This window comes from Drosophila mauritiana, chromosome 2L (genome assembly GCF_004382145.1).
Source record: "Drosophila mauritiana strain mau12 chromosome 2L, ASM438214v1, whole genome shotgun sequence".
Lineage (NCBI taxonomy): Eukaryota > Metazoa > Arthropoda > Insecta > Diptera > Drosophilidae > Drosophila > Drosophila mauritiana.
In genome coordinates, this window is record NC_046667.1 from 10,288,604 (window position 1) to 10,308,102 (window position 19,499).

The following is a 19,499-nucleotide window of genomic DNA, read 5'->3' on the forward strand; positions in this document are numbered from 1 at the left end:
TTCGGCCACACTGCACGCAACTCACCTCGAACAGCTGTTCTGTGGTGAACACAACCGTCGTTCTCGTAACATTTAATTTAGCTAAACTAATTGAAATTTGGCATAAAATGAATAAAATCACGAGTGCCTTCATCAGAGTCCTGCGCCAGAGCAGCTCCTCCGGCGGCACAGGCACTCTACTGGGTCGACAGCTCTCCTACAAGAGCGATTTATCCCTGGACAAGATCTATCCCGGCGCGCGACTGCAAATCTACACGCCGCCTCCGCCGGTAAGTGGATGCAGTGCCTCCAGGAATCACATCTATTGATATATATACATCCCCCACCCAGTCCAGTGGCAGCGACAAGTTCAGCGGCTTCATTCCCATGAACCGACTGGAGATCACCTACAGCAGGAGCTCCGGACCCGGTGGTCAGCACGTGAACACGGTGAATACCAAGGTGGATGTGCGCTTTAAGGTGGAACAAGCGGACTGGATACCCGAGCAGACGCGTCAGAAGCTGCTCAAGGTGCTGGCCAACCGGATTACCAAAGACGGCTACTTCTACATCAAGAGTGATCTCACGCGCTCCCAGCAAATGAACCTGGCCGATGCGCTGGAGAAGCTGCGCACCATCATACGCTCCCAGGAAGCTGTGGCAGCTGCGCCGCCCAGCGAGGAGACGCTTGAGAAGCTGCGCAGGCGCCAGGAGCGAGCGGTTCGCGAACGCCTCCAACTGAAACGTGGTCGCGCTCAGGTCAAAGCGGATCGGCAGGGACCGAGTGGATTAGACTTGTAGTTTTTTATTGGAAATTGTTACACAAAGATGCACATTACACATATACGCTTAACTATGCTATGGACGCCATTGCAGGTTAGCACTATCACAGATTCTGTACGGGCATACCCCCTGTTGGAGTATAACAACTAATTAACTTTACAAAATTGACACTTACATTATTTAAGTATTATACAAAGATCTGTGAGAGTGGAAACCCAAATGGACTTGACAACATTCTAGGTCTGCTCGTCCACTCGAGCTGGTGTTACCGTGAATCTCTTGCAGCTGGCCACTTGGATGGCCGCTTCCCTCGCTGGCTCGTCCTTTCCCACTTGTGATGGCATGCTCGCGAATCGTGGACGCTGGAATACACGAAATGATCACTCGGAATGGACAGCACTGTGTGCTACTTACTGGCTGTGGAGGACTCAGCTGGACGGAGACCTCGTGGCTCCGTTGCGATGGTCTGCTTACTACACTGTGCCGTTGGCGTCGTTCTACTGCTGGTGGATTAAATCCAATTCTCGACGCGTACAATTGCTCCAGGCGATGGATGGTGGAGATGCCGGCGCCAGGCGGTTGTGGCATTGAGAAACTGTGTCGGTTGCTGAGAGGCGACCAAGTGTGCTGGTAGTTCGACTCGTCCAGATGGCGCAGGAACTGACGATTGAGGGAGTCCAGTGCGTGCTTGTCCTCGGTGGCCAGATTGGCTATTAGCTCGTTGAGTATCTCCGACTCCGTCTCCACTTTGCCATTACGCGCCAGCTTTATGTCGTGCTTCCAGAACTGTCGGTTTTTTCGCCCAATCACCGGGGCAATCTCCTTTACCTTCAGCACCAGGATGCCCATGAGATAGACGCACAGAACGTTGGACAGAGTTAGGCACATGCTGATGCCGCCGAGCACGGCCAATTCCTTGGCCTGGTTGTCCGAGTAGCGACGCGACTTAATCACATCCACGTAGAGTGAATCGTCGTTCTCGAAGATCTTGTAGATGCAGGCCACCGCCCACAGCAGACCGGAGTTAACCGCAGGTGGCAGCAGCGATGCCGATATGGCCACGCCAACCAGGGAGCCAATGTTGCCGCCCAGGATTCCTATGGCAGCCGCCGCTCCCGACGGTATGGCCGTGAATACCCCAACGACCAGGGAGTGCAGGTCGCAGCGGGATAGCATCTCCTCCGTCAGACCCTCGCCAATGCCATACTTGCGATCCGTGGAGCACACAACCAGACCGAAGAGGAAACCCACCAGTGTAGCGGTCAGTATGCCAATCAGCTCGTTCAGCATGCCCAGCCTGCGAAGCGATCGATCCTGGATCACAGTTCCGAAGATGGCCGCGATTATGGGACCCATCAGCGGGGAAATGAGCATGCTGGAGGCCAGGAAAATCGTGCTATTCTCCACCAGGCCAAAGCTCGCCAGAACACTGTAAGGAAATAGGTGTTATCACAGGTGTCCCACAGCTTGCTGATGCAGAATATTGGATTTCGAAAAGTGCTCACGCTGCTGACACGAGGAGTATGCAAAAGTCGAAGGTGATAGCCGCATCCTGGCGCACATCCCTTACGATCTGTGCCACATTCAATCGGGATCGCACCGAGTTCATGAACCGATCCCAGATACCCTGCTTCTGGGCATTGATGTGTCTGTAGAGGATGGATCCTGTGAAATGTAGTAGCTTGAACTTTTCCATTTTCATTGGACTTACTCTGTGCTCGAGGGCTGGTCCTCCTGCTCCTCCGCTTCCTCGCGGTGAACGTAGGATCTGTGGGCCAGGCAGCTGACCACGGATACGGCAGATCCCTCCCGATCGCCGATGCCGAATTCCTGCAGCGCCTCGTAGAGATTCTCGTAGCGCTCGTCAAAGTCCATGGAGAAGCTGATGTGGTAGGCATTCCCCTCCAGACTGGGCAGCCAAACGGCATTGAGTATGTGAAATTTCTGCAGGATCTGGCGCACCACCTGCTCCTGGTCCGTGTCCAGTGGGATGTCGAGCAGCTGATCGTGGCACGTCTGTATTTGAATCTTTGGCAGGCTATTCAAGACTTTGTGGCTCTTCAGCTCCGGGTATTCCCCGATCCGAATGGTCGACAAACTTTCAATGGTCGAGGCTCTGCTGGCGGTGCCCATGGGCGTGGCTACCTCTCCATTGACCACCTGGACGTACGCCTTCTTCAGGCGCTCCTCCTCCGCCTTCGTGGGTATCGTAATGCTGAGCCGCACTGCCGCTGTTCCCGTCATCGTTGCGTTTTGGTCTTGACTTTCTGGACTCGAGGTAAACACCTCGCACACTTTGTATGAAATCGATCTGGCGATCGACAATCATCCGCACTCACACGTGGACAACTGGGCGGATCGCACCCGGCAATGCAACTGCAATAATCTTCTTTGCACTGGAAGCGAATTGAAGCCTCGCTTGTTATTGCCGCCACTGATAACGGTTCTCGACTGGGTGCTGCTTCCTACCGATCTGCCAGTCACCCGGAAGACTTACCCACTTGGTCATATTTAGGATCTGCGAGGGAAAGAGCTTTTTCGACTGCCCGCCCTGCAAACTGTTTTGAATTTTCCATTGCAAAGTTTAATATCAAATGGAATACTTCTGAAATATTAGGAACTATCATCAGATTTCTTAATTTCCAAATATAGTAAGCATGTTCCAAAGAAATTGAGTTATTCTTTAAGTTCTTTTGAAAAGTGGATTTTTAAGTACTTTATTTGGTTTTGTTTGGAAAGAAAGACTCTTTTGTGTTACATTATTCATCTAAAATATCATAAAGATCTGACACATTTTCTGTTCAATTGGTACTACCAATAATAGCACTGTTTAAACAAGCTAACTGATAGAATATAATTACCCATTAATTGTTGTCAATTAAATGGGTATCTTTAATCGTGCGATAATGAAAGAGTAAGCAGTAGTAAGTAGTTATATTCTCAACTTGGCAAAGATCATAGAAAGCAGAGTAGACCCATAATTAAATTAAGGGCGCATCTTCTATTAAACGTTATTGTCGTTAGCTGATTCACAGATTATTATATAATGCTATTAAGAATTCTCATTAAGTTCATGCACTTGAACGTCGACGAGGTTCAAGTTTGGTTAATTGAATACTCACGCCATGGGTATGAGTATGAGTATATCTCTGTGCATTTCTATAGATCGGAGATTCGAGGAGCGAATCGCACATAATCATTTGTATGCAGGTGGAATGTTGTCATTCTGCCGCACGATAGACTGCGAATTTAAATACGTGGTCCGTGGTGAAGGAATAAACTTTATTTGATACAAAAACATCAGAGCTTCTCATATGTACAGGCAAACACGAAACGCAGCGAGAATGGAAGTGTAAATGCCACTAAAACTGACTAAACAATAGCTGAAATTGCATTTAACAAGGTTCTTTAGCAAGCTAAAAACAATTAAAATGCGTATAGGAGGCTATCATCTACACAAATGCAGATACAACTACGTTTACGATATACAATATATATATATGCTTACGATATACAAAAGTGCAATGCTGACATGGAAATGCGCTTCGGATGCATCGCTCCTAGGCTGAATGATCTCTGCTGCCGATTTCCCCCGGTTTTCCTCTCCTACACTTAGCCTTACAAACTAATTAACAGCATATTGGGCAAAAGGCAAGGCTCAGACACAACTCTAATGCAGCTCTTAGAAGCGGATTTCGTTGCGCTGCACCTGGTCGTAAACCTGGGGCGTGAGCAGCTCGTACCGCCCCTTGGAAGTCTGGTAGTACAGCGAGTCCTTGATTGCGTTCGGATCGTAGCCCTCCTTCTGCAGGTCTACCTTGCGCAGCTTGAAGGTTCCAGTCAGGTCCACCTTGGTGAGCAATCGAATGATCTGGGGACGAGCGTAGGCGGGCAGCACTTTGGCCAAGCTAGCGGCGAAGACGTCGAGGTCCAACTCTCGCTCCGGATCATAGATGGCGGCCATGCCGGCCCTTCCCTCGGTGTGCGGAATGGTTACGCCGTAGACTACGGTATCCTTGTACCCGGCCACATTGCTGACCTGCGCCTCCACCTCGCTGGTGGACACATTCTCGCCCTTCCAGCGGAAGGTGTCACCGGTGCGATCCTTGAAGTACAGATAGCCCTTCTCGTCGGCAACCAGCAGATCTCCGGAGAGGAAAGCCATATCGCCATGCTTGAATACATCCTTGACAATCTTCTTAGCGGAGGCCTTTGCATCGACGTATCCGAGGAATTCGCGAGAAGGATTTCCCTTAACGATCTTGCCGATGAATACGCCTGGCTCGTTGGGAGCGCACAGCTGGCATAGGCCATTCCTATCCCTAATGGGCTCCCCGGTGTCCGGATCGGCGCGAATGATCGAGATTGGATAGATCTTGGGCAGGATGCGCGACACAAAGCCGATGGCGCCCACCGTGTTGTCGTGGTTCATGATGTTTGCATTGCCCTCGGTGGCGCCATAGAACTCGCCCACCTTGGCGATGTTGAAGCGCTGCACAAACTGCGGCCAAATCTGCGGTCGCAGTCCGTTTCCAAAGACCAGACGCACTCGGTGTTTCTGGTCGTATTCCGAGGGTTTCGTAGCTAGAATGTAGCGAGCCATCTCACCGATGTACTGACCAATCTGGAAATCACAAAAGCCGAATTAGATGGTCATTTAGTTAGGCCATAAATCTCACTTACAGTTGCATTGTACTTGGCGCAGTCGGCGAAATAGTTGGATGCCGAAAACTTCTTGCGAATTGAGACCGTGGAGCCAAAGAGCACCGACTGACCCATGCACATAATGCCACCAGCGGTGTGGTACAGAGGCAAGGGCGTGTAGAAGATGTCCTCCTCCTGGAAACCCATGGTGTAGTGGATGCCAGCAGCGATAAACAGATACCTAAAGAACAAATTTGTTTAGAACCATTCCATTTAAACTTAGTTCAGAAAAGCTATTGCACTCACCGGGAGTGAGAGATAACCGCAGCCTTTGGCAATCCTGTGGTGCCGGAGGTGTAGATGTATACCAGCTTGTCGTGGTGGTTAACCTGCGTCTTGTTAGGCTTCTCATAGCTGGCGGTGGTCAGCAGCGCGTTCAGATTCTTGGCCTGCGGTATGTTCTTCTCCGTCTGGCTGTTGTTGTTCTCGTTGTTGAACTGGAAGAGTGTGAGGTCCGATGGCAGATCCTTGGCCACGTCGGTGACAGCTTCCAGGAAGTCCTCGCCGTAAATGAGAGCCGAGCAATGGGCCACCGTGATGCTGTGCAGCAGGGAGGGACCGCGCAGATTCGTGTTGATCAGCGGAGTGATCACACCGATCTTGGAGAGACCCAGCCAGGTGGCCACGTACTCGGCGCGGTTCTCCAGCAGAAGGGCCACGACATCGCCCTTCTTGTAGCCCTGAGCCTGCAGCACATTGGCCACTTTGTTAGCGTGCTCGTTCACCTGACGGAAGGTCCAGCGTTGCGTCTCACTGACCACCGCCACCTTGTCCGGATGGGATCGAACATTCCGCTCGAAGACGTCCGCCACCGTGTAGTTGAGCCGCTCATGGCGCTTCGTGTATCTCAGCAGTTTGATATAGGCCCAGAGAGCTCTGTTGAGGGGTATAGAGTTTAAATTTGATTAGTAAATTAAATAGCAAACCTAATAAATCGAGGAATGTTAAAACGAAACATGTTAAATTAGTTAGTGCTAAATAAAAGTGTGTTGACTAGACAATATTTTTGAACATAATTTATCTTCTTTGCAATGGAAAATCCACAAATATCTTGTATAACCAACGGATATTGATATGTTACTCGGTTTTGGAGGGAAAGTGTTTGATTAGCGGGTATTTGAGGGTAGTAGCCGTACCGGCATTATCTTCGCCATCAATCGCGTGTGTTTTATGGTTAGTGGTTGGGGTCTGTATAAATAGCCCACAGAAATCGAAGCTCGACAAGCGCAACAGCCGTGATGCGATAAACCCAGAGATAAACCCGCTCGAAGTGGATGCAATCCAATCCGAACGTGGTAACCTAGTCCGACAAAGCGAGCCACAACTTAATGACGCTGCTAATTTCGAGCTGAGTAATGCAAAGTTCACGGGAAGGTTGATACAAAATCGTATTTACTTAGCCAGTTTCAAGGGCTTTTGAATTTTCCGGGAGAGAGCTCTAGCTATAGCTACAGGTATCTGAATCTGACGTTTATATTTTCATTTGCAATCGTATAATCATTGGAACAGAGCTCTTACACATCTTAGTATCTTATCACTTATGAGGATTGAGGGATTTATACTGTAACTGCTGGTTGACCCGTGTTTATCAATATTGAAGAAGCTATCGGCAAAATAAATAAACCTACTACGCACTGAACCAAGGCAGATAATGTTTATCATTGACTAGCAGGTTGAAGTAATTGCACTTGTATTGACAAATGTGAGTTTAGAAATTGGATTTAGATTCCTTCAAGTTGTTACACAGTATTAATATGTATAAACTATAAAGAGCTGCCTCTGTAATACTAATAGTTTCCTCTACAAGTTCTAGAATAGCTGATGTTACGGTCTGAAAGGCATTTGCAAGCACTTAAGATCCACAGAGATTTGATACGATAGGGAAGAGTGTGAGCTAGAACTAATCCAAATCGCTCATTTCCCCGTGACAAATACAATAGTTCGATGGGCCCTGTATTAGAAAAGGGGGGAAAAAACCTGCACTCGACTTGGGACTCGACCGCAACGACGATCTCAATTAGAATTCGCTTTGCACCCGTGCGTACTTTGCACCGCCAACGGGGCAGTGAAGTGTCGATAAGATTGCCGGCTACAGCTAGTTAACTTAGCTTAGCGCTTAACGCACATTAGCCGCGTATTTATAGGGTTTTTAATCAGGCCTTATGACCCCCATCGAGTGCTTTGTTTGCTTGGCTCTTTTTGGAGTTGCTGCACATGTTTGCCCGCAGATTGGATTAGTCGACTTGCTGGCCGAGCAAAAAACTTCGATACGTGGCCAAGGCTGACCGGCCAGACTTGTAGTTGATCTTAAGAATCTGTGGTGAGCGCGAAATATACGAATATATAGACGAACTGGGTAAATTGGAAACCAGTGTTGGCCTTGGCATGGAACTTGATCTGCCGAGTTTGACTCATTAAGCAAAAACTGGCGAGCAAATTAAATGCTGCCTTCTTCTGCTGAGAATACTTGCTATTTTAATGGCTTTAACATTACGTATTTAACCTTATTTATGGTCAAACATAATTTTGTACAATGCGTTGCAATGTGTGAATGTTTTTTGAAGGCTGGATCTCAATTCAAACTTAATTGAATCTTAAAATACTTAGTTAAAATAAAGTGTAAAGATTTTACTCCTATTTGTTAAGGTGTTTGGTTTTGGCTGTAAAAACGTATATTACTAACAATGCCTGTGCGAAAAAGCAATATCTATAACGCTTCGAAATACATACACAAGTCAAAAGGTGACACTTCCGCTTTTTTAATTATCGTAAGTTAAAGCCAGACACAAAGTATATTGATGAGACATACATAATTTTGACAAGCTTTTCGTTCGTTTATTGCTTGGTCTACAAATGGAATAGTTCGGCATGGCCGTGGCAACCCTGGAATCTAAACACTTCTACAGCAGACATAATAATATCAATCTAATATCAAATGAAAATCTATATGGTTTTGAATATTGTTGTAATTTCTTCAAATTTATACTCTCTCCTAAGAGGTTAGAAAACTAACTTTGATATAAATCTTATATAAACCAAAGAATCAAAGACTAAGGCATTCTTCATGTAAAATAGGGTTGCAGTAAGTAGCTGGTTGCATATTTTGAATACTAAGCTATCTTTCTGCAAAAGGTTCAAAATGTAGGTAGCCCTGGCAACCCTGGTAAGTTGAAAATTCCAAAACGGAGGCGACACTTCCGCCATCATAATGACCCAAGCTTTGGTTCTCTGGCGTACGTTTTCAAGAACAGATCGGTTAGTGTGCCAGTGGTCTTCCGCCTGACGCACTCGATCGGATTCGGATCGATTAGTATGCGCGGAGGGTTTCGCTGGGCGACGATCGTACGAAGTCAATGGTAAATAAAAGCGAGTTTTGTTTTGGTTTCTCGTAATTTTTTTTTTTTTGGGCTGGGCGACCTTGAACCTGAAGAAGTCAATAAACTGCTCGTAATCGAGTGGCAAAAACTAATAATTTGCGTTGACTATTCGTCACTATGGCAGATGGATCATTTCCCCGTGAAGTTTTCTCTTTTATGGTTTTCCCAACTGGAAATGAATGCTGCTGTTGGCGACCCAAATAGATGGAAAACGAGTTTTTTCCACTGTGGTTTCTGACTTTCGTATACGAAGTGAACCTCGCACTCGGCTGATTTTTTCAGTTCGCTGATGTTCTCAATCGATTCACAAAAGAAAAGACCCAGAGATGTTGTTGTGTATTGAAATGCAAACCGCACGGGGGCGGTATTGTAAACTTATCACTGGACTTGGTCTTGGGTACAGTATGCCCTCCCTGTACAAGAGCAGCACTCACGTCAGATCGCGACTAGCGGTCGCACCCGCTATGTAGAACCAGCGCCAGCCGGGTTTCGTCAGCAGCAGAGCCACCAGTGCGACGAGCACAGCAAAAATCCAGCCCATTGTGTGGAGCGTGTAGATGACGCAGGCGATTGCCAAACCGAAAGCGACCGTTGCGCAGAAAAACCGAAAAATGACTAAAAACCGCTGGCGGCGACGTCGCTGTCGATCGTGTGAGCCGTCGGTTATCGACTTTCGATCAGCTGGGCGCTTGGCGTTGCCAGATTAGCGGAAGGAAAAAAGATCGTTAGTATTCGAAATGGATTTTGAGATTTTAATTCTTACATTGGTGCTGTAGAGCGCACAGTTGTCAATGTTTATTATCACATTGCTGTTCGCATAGTTGTCCAACAGGCTGTTGTGCTGTAGAGATATTTTTGCATTTTAGTTCATTCTTTCAAATTTGAGTGTGTGCTTTGTATTGCATGACCACTGTGTTGCTCCATATGTTGCATCAATTACTTACTGTAAGCTCAGGCCTCGGATGACCAATATTTGAGCTGTTGTAACGCAAACGCTGATATCGTTCGTTGCGCTGTCACAAGAATCCATTGAACATGTAGAACGGCAGAAAGTGTCGGCGAGCCTTCCGAAATAGCATTTTCCGGTATTTAAATGGGAGTAACTTTGCAGTTTTTAAACTATTGCCGTTGCTTGTTTTGGTTTTGTAACTTGTCCTGCGCGAATTGTTTTTTGAGAGCTTTTTATGCTGCTCTTGGAAACTAGTTCCAAAAATCCAAAACATCGGTATGTAGTCCACCCCTAACTATCGAATGGCTGCTCCATATCATCAGCTGTCCCAACCACCAGGTGGCAACTCTTGTGTCCAACACAAATGTTTGGTTTTATTTAGCGGTTTTTTTTTTTGTTGTTTATTGTCTAAACATTGCCTCGACATGAAGATTTTGTGCGAGGTTCAGGTGGTGAATCGCGCCACCCAAGCGAACAAGACGCCGCGTCCCGTGAAATCCACACTGGCCATTGGCTACAAGCAGAGCGCCAGGGATGCGAATGGAAACACCAAGAAGGAGCTGGAAATGGTGCTCTTTAGTGGACAAAACAAGACTGGGAATCGCTACAAGGTCAAGGATAACATTCACGCCGTGCACACCAAGTTTGTGCTGGATGGGAAGACCACCATTGGTTTCCTACAGCCGCCAGATAACCTGCTCATCAAGTGCGATCCCATACAGCTGAAGGGATTCCTGCAGACCCTCAAGCTGGGCATGGATGGCAAGGACGCCATTAATTTGAGACTGAACATAAACGCCGCCACGGCAATTCCGCAGAAGGCACAGCCCCAGGTGCGCATGGTAATCAGCAAGCGGAGCGAGTATCCCATCAAGGGATTTCCGCGCACCCTCAAATCGCTGACCATCAACAACAGCCAGCTGGTGAAGCTGAGCTTCGAGATATGCACCCTGCGCAACCTCACCAAGCTGGATGTCAGCGGTAACAAGCTGACCAAGGTGGATTGACCATTAAATTATCATTGTAGCCCACTGCGCTAAGCTTAATTCTGCCTTTTAGATTCCATCGGAGCTGGGTCGCCTTCCGCTCACCTCGCTGCACCTGGGCAACAACTTACTGGGTTCTCAGCATGACTGGTGCTGGCTGCGGGGCACTAAGCTAAGTCAGTCGCTCGGCGAGCTGGATCTGTCGGGCAACGGGCTGAACTACTTTCCACCTCCGCTGGTCAAATTCGAGTCGCTAGTATCGCTGAATCTCAACAACAATCTGCTGAGTCGGCTGCCCTTTGCCATTCGCCGGATGCAAGCACTGCGTAAACTTTACGTGTGCAGCAACAAACTGGAGTCCCTGCCCTCTGCCGTCGAGGATCTACGGATCGACCTGCTGGATGTGTGGGGCAATTGCTTCAAGGAATTCAATGCAGATGCCGCGCAGCAGATGTCTCTGCAAAAGGCGGCATCTAATTCGCCGCAACCCTTGTGGCTTTTGACAGCCCGGGCTGTGGATAAACATAAGCTGCCCTTGCCCGCGGGCTCAATGCCCGCTGTGCTCATCGATCTGATTAGTGAGGCTCCCAGATGCCCGTGCGGCGAGCTCTGCTACGCCCAGCGCAAGGAGGACCTCTTCCAGCGCGTTGTTCAGCCGAAATTCACCTCCATTAAGAACCTTACATACAGTCGCGAGCATCAGATCTACGCAGATGTGGTACTCTGCGGCTCTAGATGCAGTGCATCTGTTGACCTGAAGTTGCTCTTCAATATAATCTTTTCCTGATTGAATTAGATGGTGTACATTCGTAGCTATTACTCAAAGATTTCTCTAAATTATTTCTCTCATTGATCCAACATTAAATGGCGCGGAGCACTTATTTAAGTATACATATTTTTATATACTTAATCTTTATCTGGATTTATATTGCTCAGTTATGTTTTCATTCAGCGTACGCATTCATCATTTTGTTATACTTGTACTGCCAATAAATGCGAATTAACGATTATAAGTTAGTAGGATTAAGAGCAAAATAAACAGAAGTTTAAGAATATGTTGTAATTTAAGGTATCCAAGGAAAAGGTATAGGCTACACAAAAGAGAATAAGGCATTGATTTTCCTTTTGGGCAATAAGTTGAATAGTCCTTGGATGCAGTGAATCCTCCTTCACGGCACAATTTCCGTGGCATAAAGACATTCACACGCACGCTTGGTTGCTTACTTTGTTTTCGTATTACAGAAGCTCGTTGTTTTTATTATTAAAAGCTTCGTGCGTATGTGACTTGCATAAACGATTTTTTATCAGCCGGCTCAGCTACTCACTCCACTTTGTGCCTCCTTGCTTTTCCACCACATACGTCCATCCATTTCTCTACACTACCTAGGTGTTCGTTACCTTTTTCGTTTAATTATTAAAAAATCTATTCCCATTATTTGTTTAATATTTTTCATACCTTAGAGATATGCAAGACATATGTATGATCGAACTTTATTTGTATATATTCCCAGCCTTTGAAAGGGTATCCGAGTATTGGATATCTTATGTTTCCCTCGTGCCTCCTTATCAATTGCTGTTCTTTGCTTTTCTTTAGCTTTATCAAATCAAAACTGGGATGTGACGCCACTTTTTTAAATAAGCATAAATAGCGACACAGCCTTCAAGGACCTTCGCCACTCCAGTTCCTTCGCTGGGCTTTAATGTGCAGCTGGGGAATCGGGCGGCAAAGGCAAATGTCCTTTCAGGACGAAAAGGATGAGCCATGACTTGTGGCAAACTCGAGCCTAACTATAAAAATGTTTATCAGCATTTGTCTGTTCGGTGGGTGGGAGTGGGCTGCCCCACTTCTCTAGGCTGCCCCAAATCCAATTTTGAGCAGCATTTAAGTGTCCTGGCTCCACTGCCTCCTCCGCAGTTCCCCATCTTCCCTTGCAAACTTTCCTTTTTGTTTGCTATGCAGATGCGTGAGTGGGTGAGTGGGTGGGTGGTTGTCGATTTGTGTGTGGGTGCGCGGGTGTAAGTGTGTTTGCCCACACGATGTCCTTTTTGCCTTTCGGCCCTGACTTTGTCGCTTTGTGTGCGCAAATATTTGGCATGACTTTACATTTGAGTCGGCCAGTAAGCCCAAAAGAGGCAATAGGAACGCCCAATGGCGGCAAATCTCTGCCATGTGCATATGGAATTTCGGCTTATGCTTGAATGTGATTGTAATGTTTAATTGGAAATGTAAATATTTGCTAAGTTTGAAAAAGTATTGCATTTAAATTTTATGCCTGTAGCGCAGGCTACATCAATTATTTGAGTATTTCTTTGAAAAGTGAAGAGTTTAAATAATTTTTCATTTTGCATATTTTCTTCAGTAAATTTCAGGCCCTTAAGGGAAAGCACGAGGCCTCTAAAAACGTTGTTAGCTCGCCAATTTGTATATTTTATACGCCCATAAATGTAAAAAATCCTTATAAACCATCCAGACCATATAAAAACGCTCCCAAAGTTGATCTGTCTGGCCTCCAATCCCATTCCCATTCCTCCGATGAAACCAAGCAACCCCGGAATCATTTGCACTGCGCCCCAAAAACCAAAGGCCAACATCAAAAAATGTGCCAAGTCAGCGAAGGGAATGGAAATTTAGCGAGTGCCCCAAAAATACCCCCCCTGCCACATAAAGAGGATGGGGGGCAGTAAAAACTCCATTAACTGTCATCAAAAATGCATTTCGCATGCATCAAACCTAAAATGGTAATGGCCAGGGTATCATCAAATAGAATAGAATGAAATGGCGCAAATCAAAACACATTGGCATAAATCAAAGGGACGGACTACAAAAAAAAAAATGAAACTGGCGAACCACTTTTATGGCTAATCCTCGAAGGAGGACAGAGATGACTCCCCTGGCAACATTTTTATGCGCAAATTAACTTTGCAATTGCCGGGTGTATTTTTTCTGGGGGGCAACTCCAGGGTGAATCTGGGGTGGATAGTCTGGGTGTCACTCCCCCTGCATTACATAAAATTTATCCCCAATTTGCGTGCAGCGGGTAAACATTTTATTTGACTCGTCTGGCGCTCTGCTCCACTTTGGCTTATCAAATTTTATTAGCAGGCCGGCAAATTGTGCAACAACACCACATTACGGCCCAAAATAATCCGTGGAGCCACAAGCCACCCCAAGTGCAGGCCCCCAGTTCTTCGACCTCGTCTCAAGGTATGATTTGTCGCCGGCTATCAATTTCTTTAACACAATACCAACATCCCCCATGGAAAGCTGGAAAAGCGGCCGGAAAAGTGCAAACACACGCGAAACTGTTGGCGACCCCCTCGATTTCCTCCTCGGTTTTTCCCCTCGCTTTTCTTTTTGGGGACGCGTGCAGGGATCTAATAAAAACGTTTTCATAGGCTTATGACCGCCTTCCATGAGCCAAAGAGTCCCATTCCTGCACTCCCTGTATATTTGTCTTAATAATATTTCAAATTTACCCGCTAACTGTTACAGCAAATTTAGATAAGACCCACAGAAAATCAATAAGCTCAGTCGTAGAGAATTTTCCCAGAGGGTTGGAAAAAGTTGACTTACCTTGTGGAGACACTGAAGGAATGGCTATAGAATGGGATCTTAAGTTACTGGACAAAATGGGTAGGAAAATGAAAAAATGATTTAGGACAAGATCTTAGCCGAAAGTTAAACGTCTGCACTTTAAGAACGGAAAATTGGTTAATGTGAACTGCTATTTAAAAGTAAAAGTATGTACTTTAAGCAAGCAAGAAAAACATTGGAAAATTGCAGGAAAAGTGAAAACCCTTTTGGTTCACATTCATATACATATATCCGAAATCAGTTAAGAAATCCAATCTTTTCCAATGCGAAGGCCGCTCAAATAGAGGATATGATTTCCCTTGCATTTTCCATATTTACGATACCAGAAAAAATCAATCAGAGTGGGCAATCCTTGAATATGGAATCGAAAGTCACTGAGGCGCGCACTTATGCTGGCAAATCGACGAATCCCCATCCCTCGGCTTGGGCATCTCGTAGAGAATTCCCTTTCCATCTGACCCGCGGCCCAAAGACGGAATCAAACGCAAAAAAAAAAACTGACCAATCCGCGCAGTGTTAGATGGGAAAAATCAAATGCTAGACAAACAGCACGGAATGGGGGCAAAATCAATTTTCAATTTAAAATTTAGATGCTCATCCCCTCGATAAAAGATAAAGATGAAATGCGTTCGAGCGCAAAATGTAAATAGAACTCTCGTTTAACCGAAACTCAGGCAAGCGAATGAATGCCACAGGTTGTATTTGTGTTTGTCTTTGTGCTCCACTGGGTGGTTGGGTGGTTTCTCAGTGGACGGTGGGCATTGGGCGGTGGGTGGCACTGCGTGTTGGTCACACGAAGCGATTTCAAAGCAAAATATTGCCGCATAAATCTGAGGCAAAAAGTTTTGCTTTGCGGTCAGCAGAGGCGGGTCTCCGCTAGGGTATTCCGGAAGTCGAAGGGGTAGATTAGGTCATTTCAAATCTAAGATCTATGAAAATCTATATATTATGATAAAATATAATAAATGTACTGGCTTAGTAAAATATGAATAGAAACTTATTTAATAGCTATATTTACATTTTATAATGTTATTATTATTTTATAACTTATTGTTTAACATATATTATTACTTACATTTTTACATTTTATTAAGCAATTTACACCATTTTAAAATTATACGACTGAAAATAAGACTGGGTATCCAATAGTCGAGTTCAGTTCCCCGGCTTTCGTATTGAATTCAAGTTGGCAGATATTTCCCTTTGATTTTTATCGTGCGGTGAGTTTTTTTTTTACGAGCTCTTAGGCAGCTCGGTTCGTCTGTGGTCCTTATTGTTGTGCCCGCTCCGGAGTTGATTATTTGCCCAGTTTTCCGGAGGGGAATGGGAATGGGAATGGGCATGGCGGAGCGTGCATTTCATTAGCCGAATGTATCTCGCAGATACTGTATCGCACAGATACCGCATCTGTAGCTTTGGCATTTGGCAAACGATTTTATGCCGCACCGCTTCGACAAACAAAATCAAATCTGGTGACTAGGAAATTGCTTTTGCCTACTTCCGCCGACTCCTTTTCTGCCATCCGAAATATTTGTTTAATGCAACTATTTAGGGAGCGTTTCCATTTCGAATTGCTCCCTTGTGTAAACAGCGGCCGGGAGAGATGAGATGATTAAAATTTAACAACATCAAATATTTGCAGCCGTCTTTGATGGGCTAGTAAAATGTTTAATAATAATATTAAATGCATAATTCATTTTGCAGCCCCGCCTAATAGGAGTTCGTTAAATTTAATGCATTCGCCTCCATGTCTTCGGGCCAACGTAAATGTTAAATATCAGGAGCAGTTAAATGGCAGGGGAAGTCAACTTTATTGCAGGGTTCCTGCGAAAATTAATTCATTAGCATTTTATTACTTTGGTATAGTGACGACAGCAGCAGCCCCGAGTCCTGGGTGCCCGGTTTCCGGTTCCTGGTTCCTGGTTCCCGGTGATGATGACGTACCTCGTCCTATACTACCATTGATTGCCAACTCCCACCCATCGTTACTCCGTGATCTTCTGCGCCGCTTTGATGTGTAATTAAATCAATAATCACTTTGCAGTCGCCGTCGGCGGAGGGAAGTTTATTAGTTGATTGAACCAGCAGGTGGCACAGGTGGATGCGATGAGGTTGTCTGGGCTGGGAACTTGCTGTCAACTAAAACTTAATATTTAAGCGATTTATAGAGGCAAATGAAAGTCACACTTCCAAATTCTATATAACAGAAGAAAGATAGCTATTGAATTCATAAAAGTCGCCTACATGAAATGCGAACTGAAAAATGCTTGGAGAAAACATGAGAAACAAAGCCGAAAAAATAGACCGCGTCAAAGAATTTTCCATTTAATGCCCAATTAACGCATTTTCCACTTGGGATTCACCGAAGCGAGAGATTTGTATACCTTTAACGGCAAAAGGCTGAAAAACAAAACGCAAACAGGAATCGTGAACGTGCCACAAAGCAGAAAAGGCCACCGAGTCGACGGAGTTCCAGATTCCGGGATCCCGACTTCTCCACTCCTCCGGGTTTTCTGGGTTCTGGGTTCCCTGAGCACTCCGGGTGCTCCACCACAAATGGGAATGCGCGGCATTTGTCGCTTGGCTGCAATTGCAAGCTGGATGAAATAAAAAAAGATGGAGGAAGTGGGCCCGGTGGCGAAAACAGGAGCTGCACTTCATTAAAAAAGGATGCCGGGGCAGAGGCAACTTGGTCGTTAGGGAAACTCCCGACTTACAATCACAAACACAAGCACTTTGGCAAGGACGACAGGCGCACAGGCTGCTTCGAAATGAGTGATGTAATGTGCCTAACAAGGATCTCCCTGCCAGCCTGCTCCTCCCTCCACTCCCACTTGCTCATTGTTGCTTGTTGACATAACGAATGCCTTAACATTTTTCGAGTTGCCTTCACTTCAGCGCACCTCTGCCCCGCCCCCTCGCAGTACGACCCCTATGTGTATGTGTGTGTGTGTGTGTGTGTGGGGTACACTTCCGCTCCACTTACACATAAGTCGCCTCTGCTGAAGTCGCTGCCGCTGCGCATCTGGAGATGGACATTTCTTGTAGTACAATAATAATAATAAAATAATATAGTGCAGCAGTAACATGAACAGATCTTGGAAGAGTTTCCTATAGGTAGCCAATTTTAAAATCATTTTGAAAGGAGATTGAAAGTATTTCAAAATAAATCTAAATAATTTATAAAATAAATAAATATTTTTAAAATGTAAAAAAATTAGATGGTATTGTACAAATTTATTTTATGTCATACATAACAGAGCATAAGTCAGATAGTTATATATGAAATAAAGATATTTACTTTCTTATCATATTTTTACCGAAACTCCTCATCATCCTAGTATATCCTAATCCTAATATATCTTGGGATAAATACAAAATGGATCTTTGTTAAAAACCTAAATATCCTTTTATCTTCTCTAGATATGTTGATATGTAACCTATCTACATTTTCATATAGCTACTGATAATTACAATATAGATCATTGTCAGAAGAGGCCTTAAATTCCTAAAATATATAGATATATATCATCTATCTATTATATATATCTATTATATATATATTATATCAATTTTCATATATTTAGGGATAAATACCATATTGATCATGGCCAAAATTCGGAAAATCCCTTATAATGATATATTGATATATTGATATGTGTCCCATCTCCAGCTGCTCGGTTGACGTCGGCGGTTTGTCGAGTTAATGACTTTGGCAGCTGGAGGAGCGGCAGTGGATGATGGCTGATGGGTGATGTTTGGGCCTGTCAGTGGCCCTGAGGCGTGCAGAAATCATTTTTCTCGCACATTTTTATAAATCATCCCTGCCCCTGCCGCCTCCCAGCCGCCAAACAATCGTCAAAAATTTATTTACATTTTTCATTTCTCACATTTGCAGTGGCAGCCAGCAGAATTGCCTATAATTTTCAGTGTAGCACTGATGCTGATCCCTCAAGGTGTCGCCGAGCAGGAGGGAAAACCAAGAGGAAAAGCGGAAAATTCCGACGTGTGTAGGGTGCCTGCAGTTGACAGTTAATTATTTGTATAAATCGCTGCAGATGTTGCGACCATTGAAGGGTTAAGCTCAGACGCATTGAATTAAATGTATTTGAATTGAATTCTACGTGTGCAAATGTGCGAAAAAATTGGATACATAATGTATTTCAAATTTTTCTTTTAGGCTTAACTATCAGGAATATATATTTCAATTTCATGTTAAGTTAAAGCTAGTTGCTTGAACAAAAACCATTCTCATTTTAATTTCTTGCATGCCATGAAAATACATTTCTATTTAAAGGTAATATATCAAGCCCCCTTCTTTTGCCGCCAATCGAACGGGTATCGCATTACAGGATAAGGATAAGGATTGTTCCTGTTGCTCTTTGTTCTGTTATCCTTGAACCAGCCCTCGCTTATCCTGCGCCTGCTACTCTGCCTTTTCAGCCGCTTATCAGGTCCCTGCAACTTGAAAACAATAAATATTTTATGGGCCCTTTTTGGCGAGCGCATAAATCTCGTTCTGGAAATTGATCCGAGCAACGAGCTGAGTACTGCGAAGTGCGTACGTGTTTCGGAGGGTTAGGCACTGAGGTGCAGATACAAAAAGATACAGACACATTTGCCACATTGACACACTGAGCACTTACACGGACTCAGCCCGAGTGCCAGGGCATTTGCGAAATTTGTCTTCTGGTGAGGGTATTCCCCATCATACCCTTCGCACCCATTTCCCTCCACCATTTCCAGGGATCCAAAAACACCCGCATCCTATGAGATCTGCACATTGATTTCGCCCCCTTTTCGATGCGAAGTGTTTAGTAGGTCGCAGTTTCGATGCTTCAACAGATTTCTTGTGTGTGCTTTTCTGGTATTTCAGGGGCTCTTTTGAAGTTAAAGTATTTAGCATTGCGGCAAAGGAATTCAACTTGTTGCCACGGGCAAAGAAAAAGTCCTTTTAATACAATTTACGCCAAAGAAATGCCATTTTTAAAAACTAGTTAAGTACTTGCTAGAAAAAAAATTCAACAATTTTTGGCATTTAAGTAATTTAAGATATGATTCTTAAATGTAACTTTATAATCTATTTATTATATATTCTACGATGTAGTTTGCAAATAAGCTAAGTT

At 44.9% G+C, this 19,499-nt stretch overlaps 4 protein-coding genes across 4 annotated transcripts; 2 read left to right on the top strand and 2 right to left on the bottom strand.

The window, feature by feature from the left end:
* The first annotated feature begins 19 nt into the window (after positions 1 to 19).
* LOC117146516 (peptidyl-tRNA hydrolase ICT1, mitochondrial) lies at positions 20 to 833 on the top strand. The gene is made up of 2 exons (XM_033312825.1): positions 20 to 269; positions 331 to 833. Exons 1-2 carry the CDS (start codon positions 108 to 110, stop codon positions 778 to 780), a joined length of 612 nt encoding a protein of 203 aa, XP_033168716.1. The 5' UTR covers positions 20 to 107; the 3' UTR covers positions 781 to 833.
* Positions 769 to 3,217, bottom strand: LOC117146080. Its single transcript, XM_033312073.1, has 4 exons — positions 2,474 to 3,217; positions 2,268 to 2,411; positions 1,177 to 2,191; positions 769 to 1,124 (listed from the first exon to the last, which is right to left on the bottom strand). The coding sequence occupies exons 1-4, from the start codon at positions 3,004 to 3,006 to the stop codon at positions 999 to 1,001; spliced, it is 1,818 nt and encodes a 605-aa protein (XP_033167964.1). The 5' UTR covers positions 3,007 to 3,217; the 3' UTR covers positions 769 to 998.
* Positions 3,218 to 4,016: 799 nt separating this feature from the next.
* On the bottom strand, positions 4,017 to 9,496 carry LOC117146824 (long-chain fatty acid transport protein 4). Its single transcript, XM_033313381.1, has 4 exons — positions 9,278 to 9,496; positions 5,713 to 6,342; positions 5,446 to 5,647; positions 4,017 to 5,386 (listed from the first exon to the last, which is right to left on the bottom strand). Exons 1-4 carry the CDS (start codon positions 9,382 to 9,384, stop codon positions 4,445 to 4,447), a joined length of 1,881 nt encoding a protein of 626 aa, XP_033169272.1. The 5' UTR covers positions 9,385 to 9,496; the 3' UTR covers positions 4,017 to 4,444.
* Positions 9,497 to 10,126: 630 nt separating this feature from the next.
* LOC117150438 lies at positions 10,127 to 11,790 on the top strand. The gene is made up of 2 exons (XM_033317323.1): positions 10,127 to 10,790; positions 10,852 to 11,790. Exons 1-2 carry the CDS (start codon positions 10,218 to 10,220, stop codon positions 11,563 to 11,565), a joined length of 1,287 nt encoding a protein of 428 aa, XP_033173214.1. The 5' UTR covers positions 10,127 to 10,217; the 3' UTR covers positions 11,566 to 11,790.
* Positions 11,791 to 19,499: the final 7,709 nt, after the last annotated feature.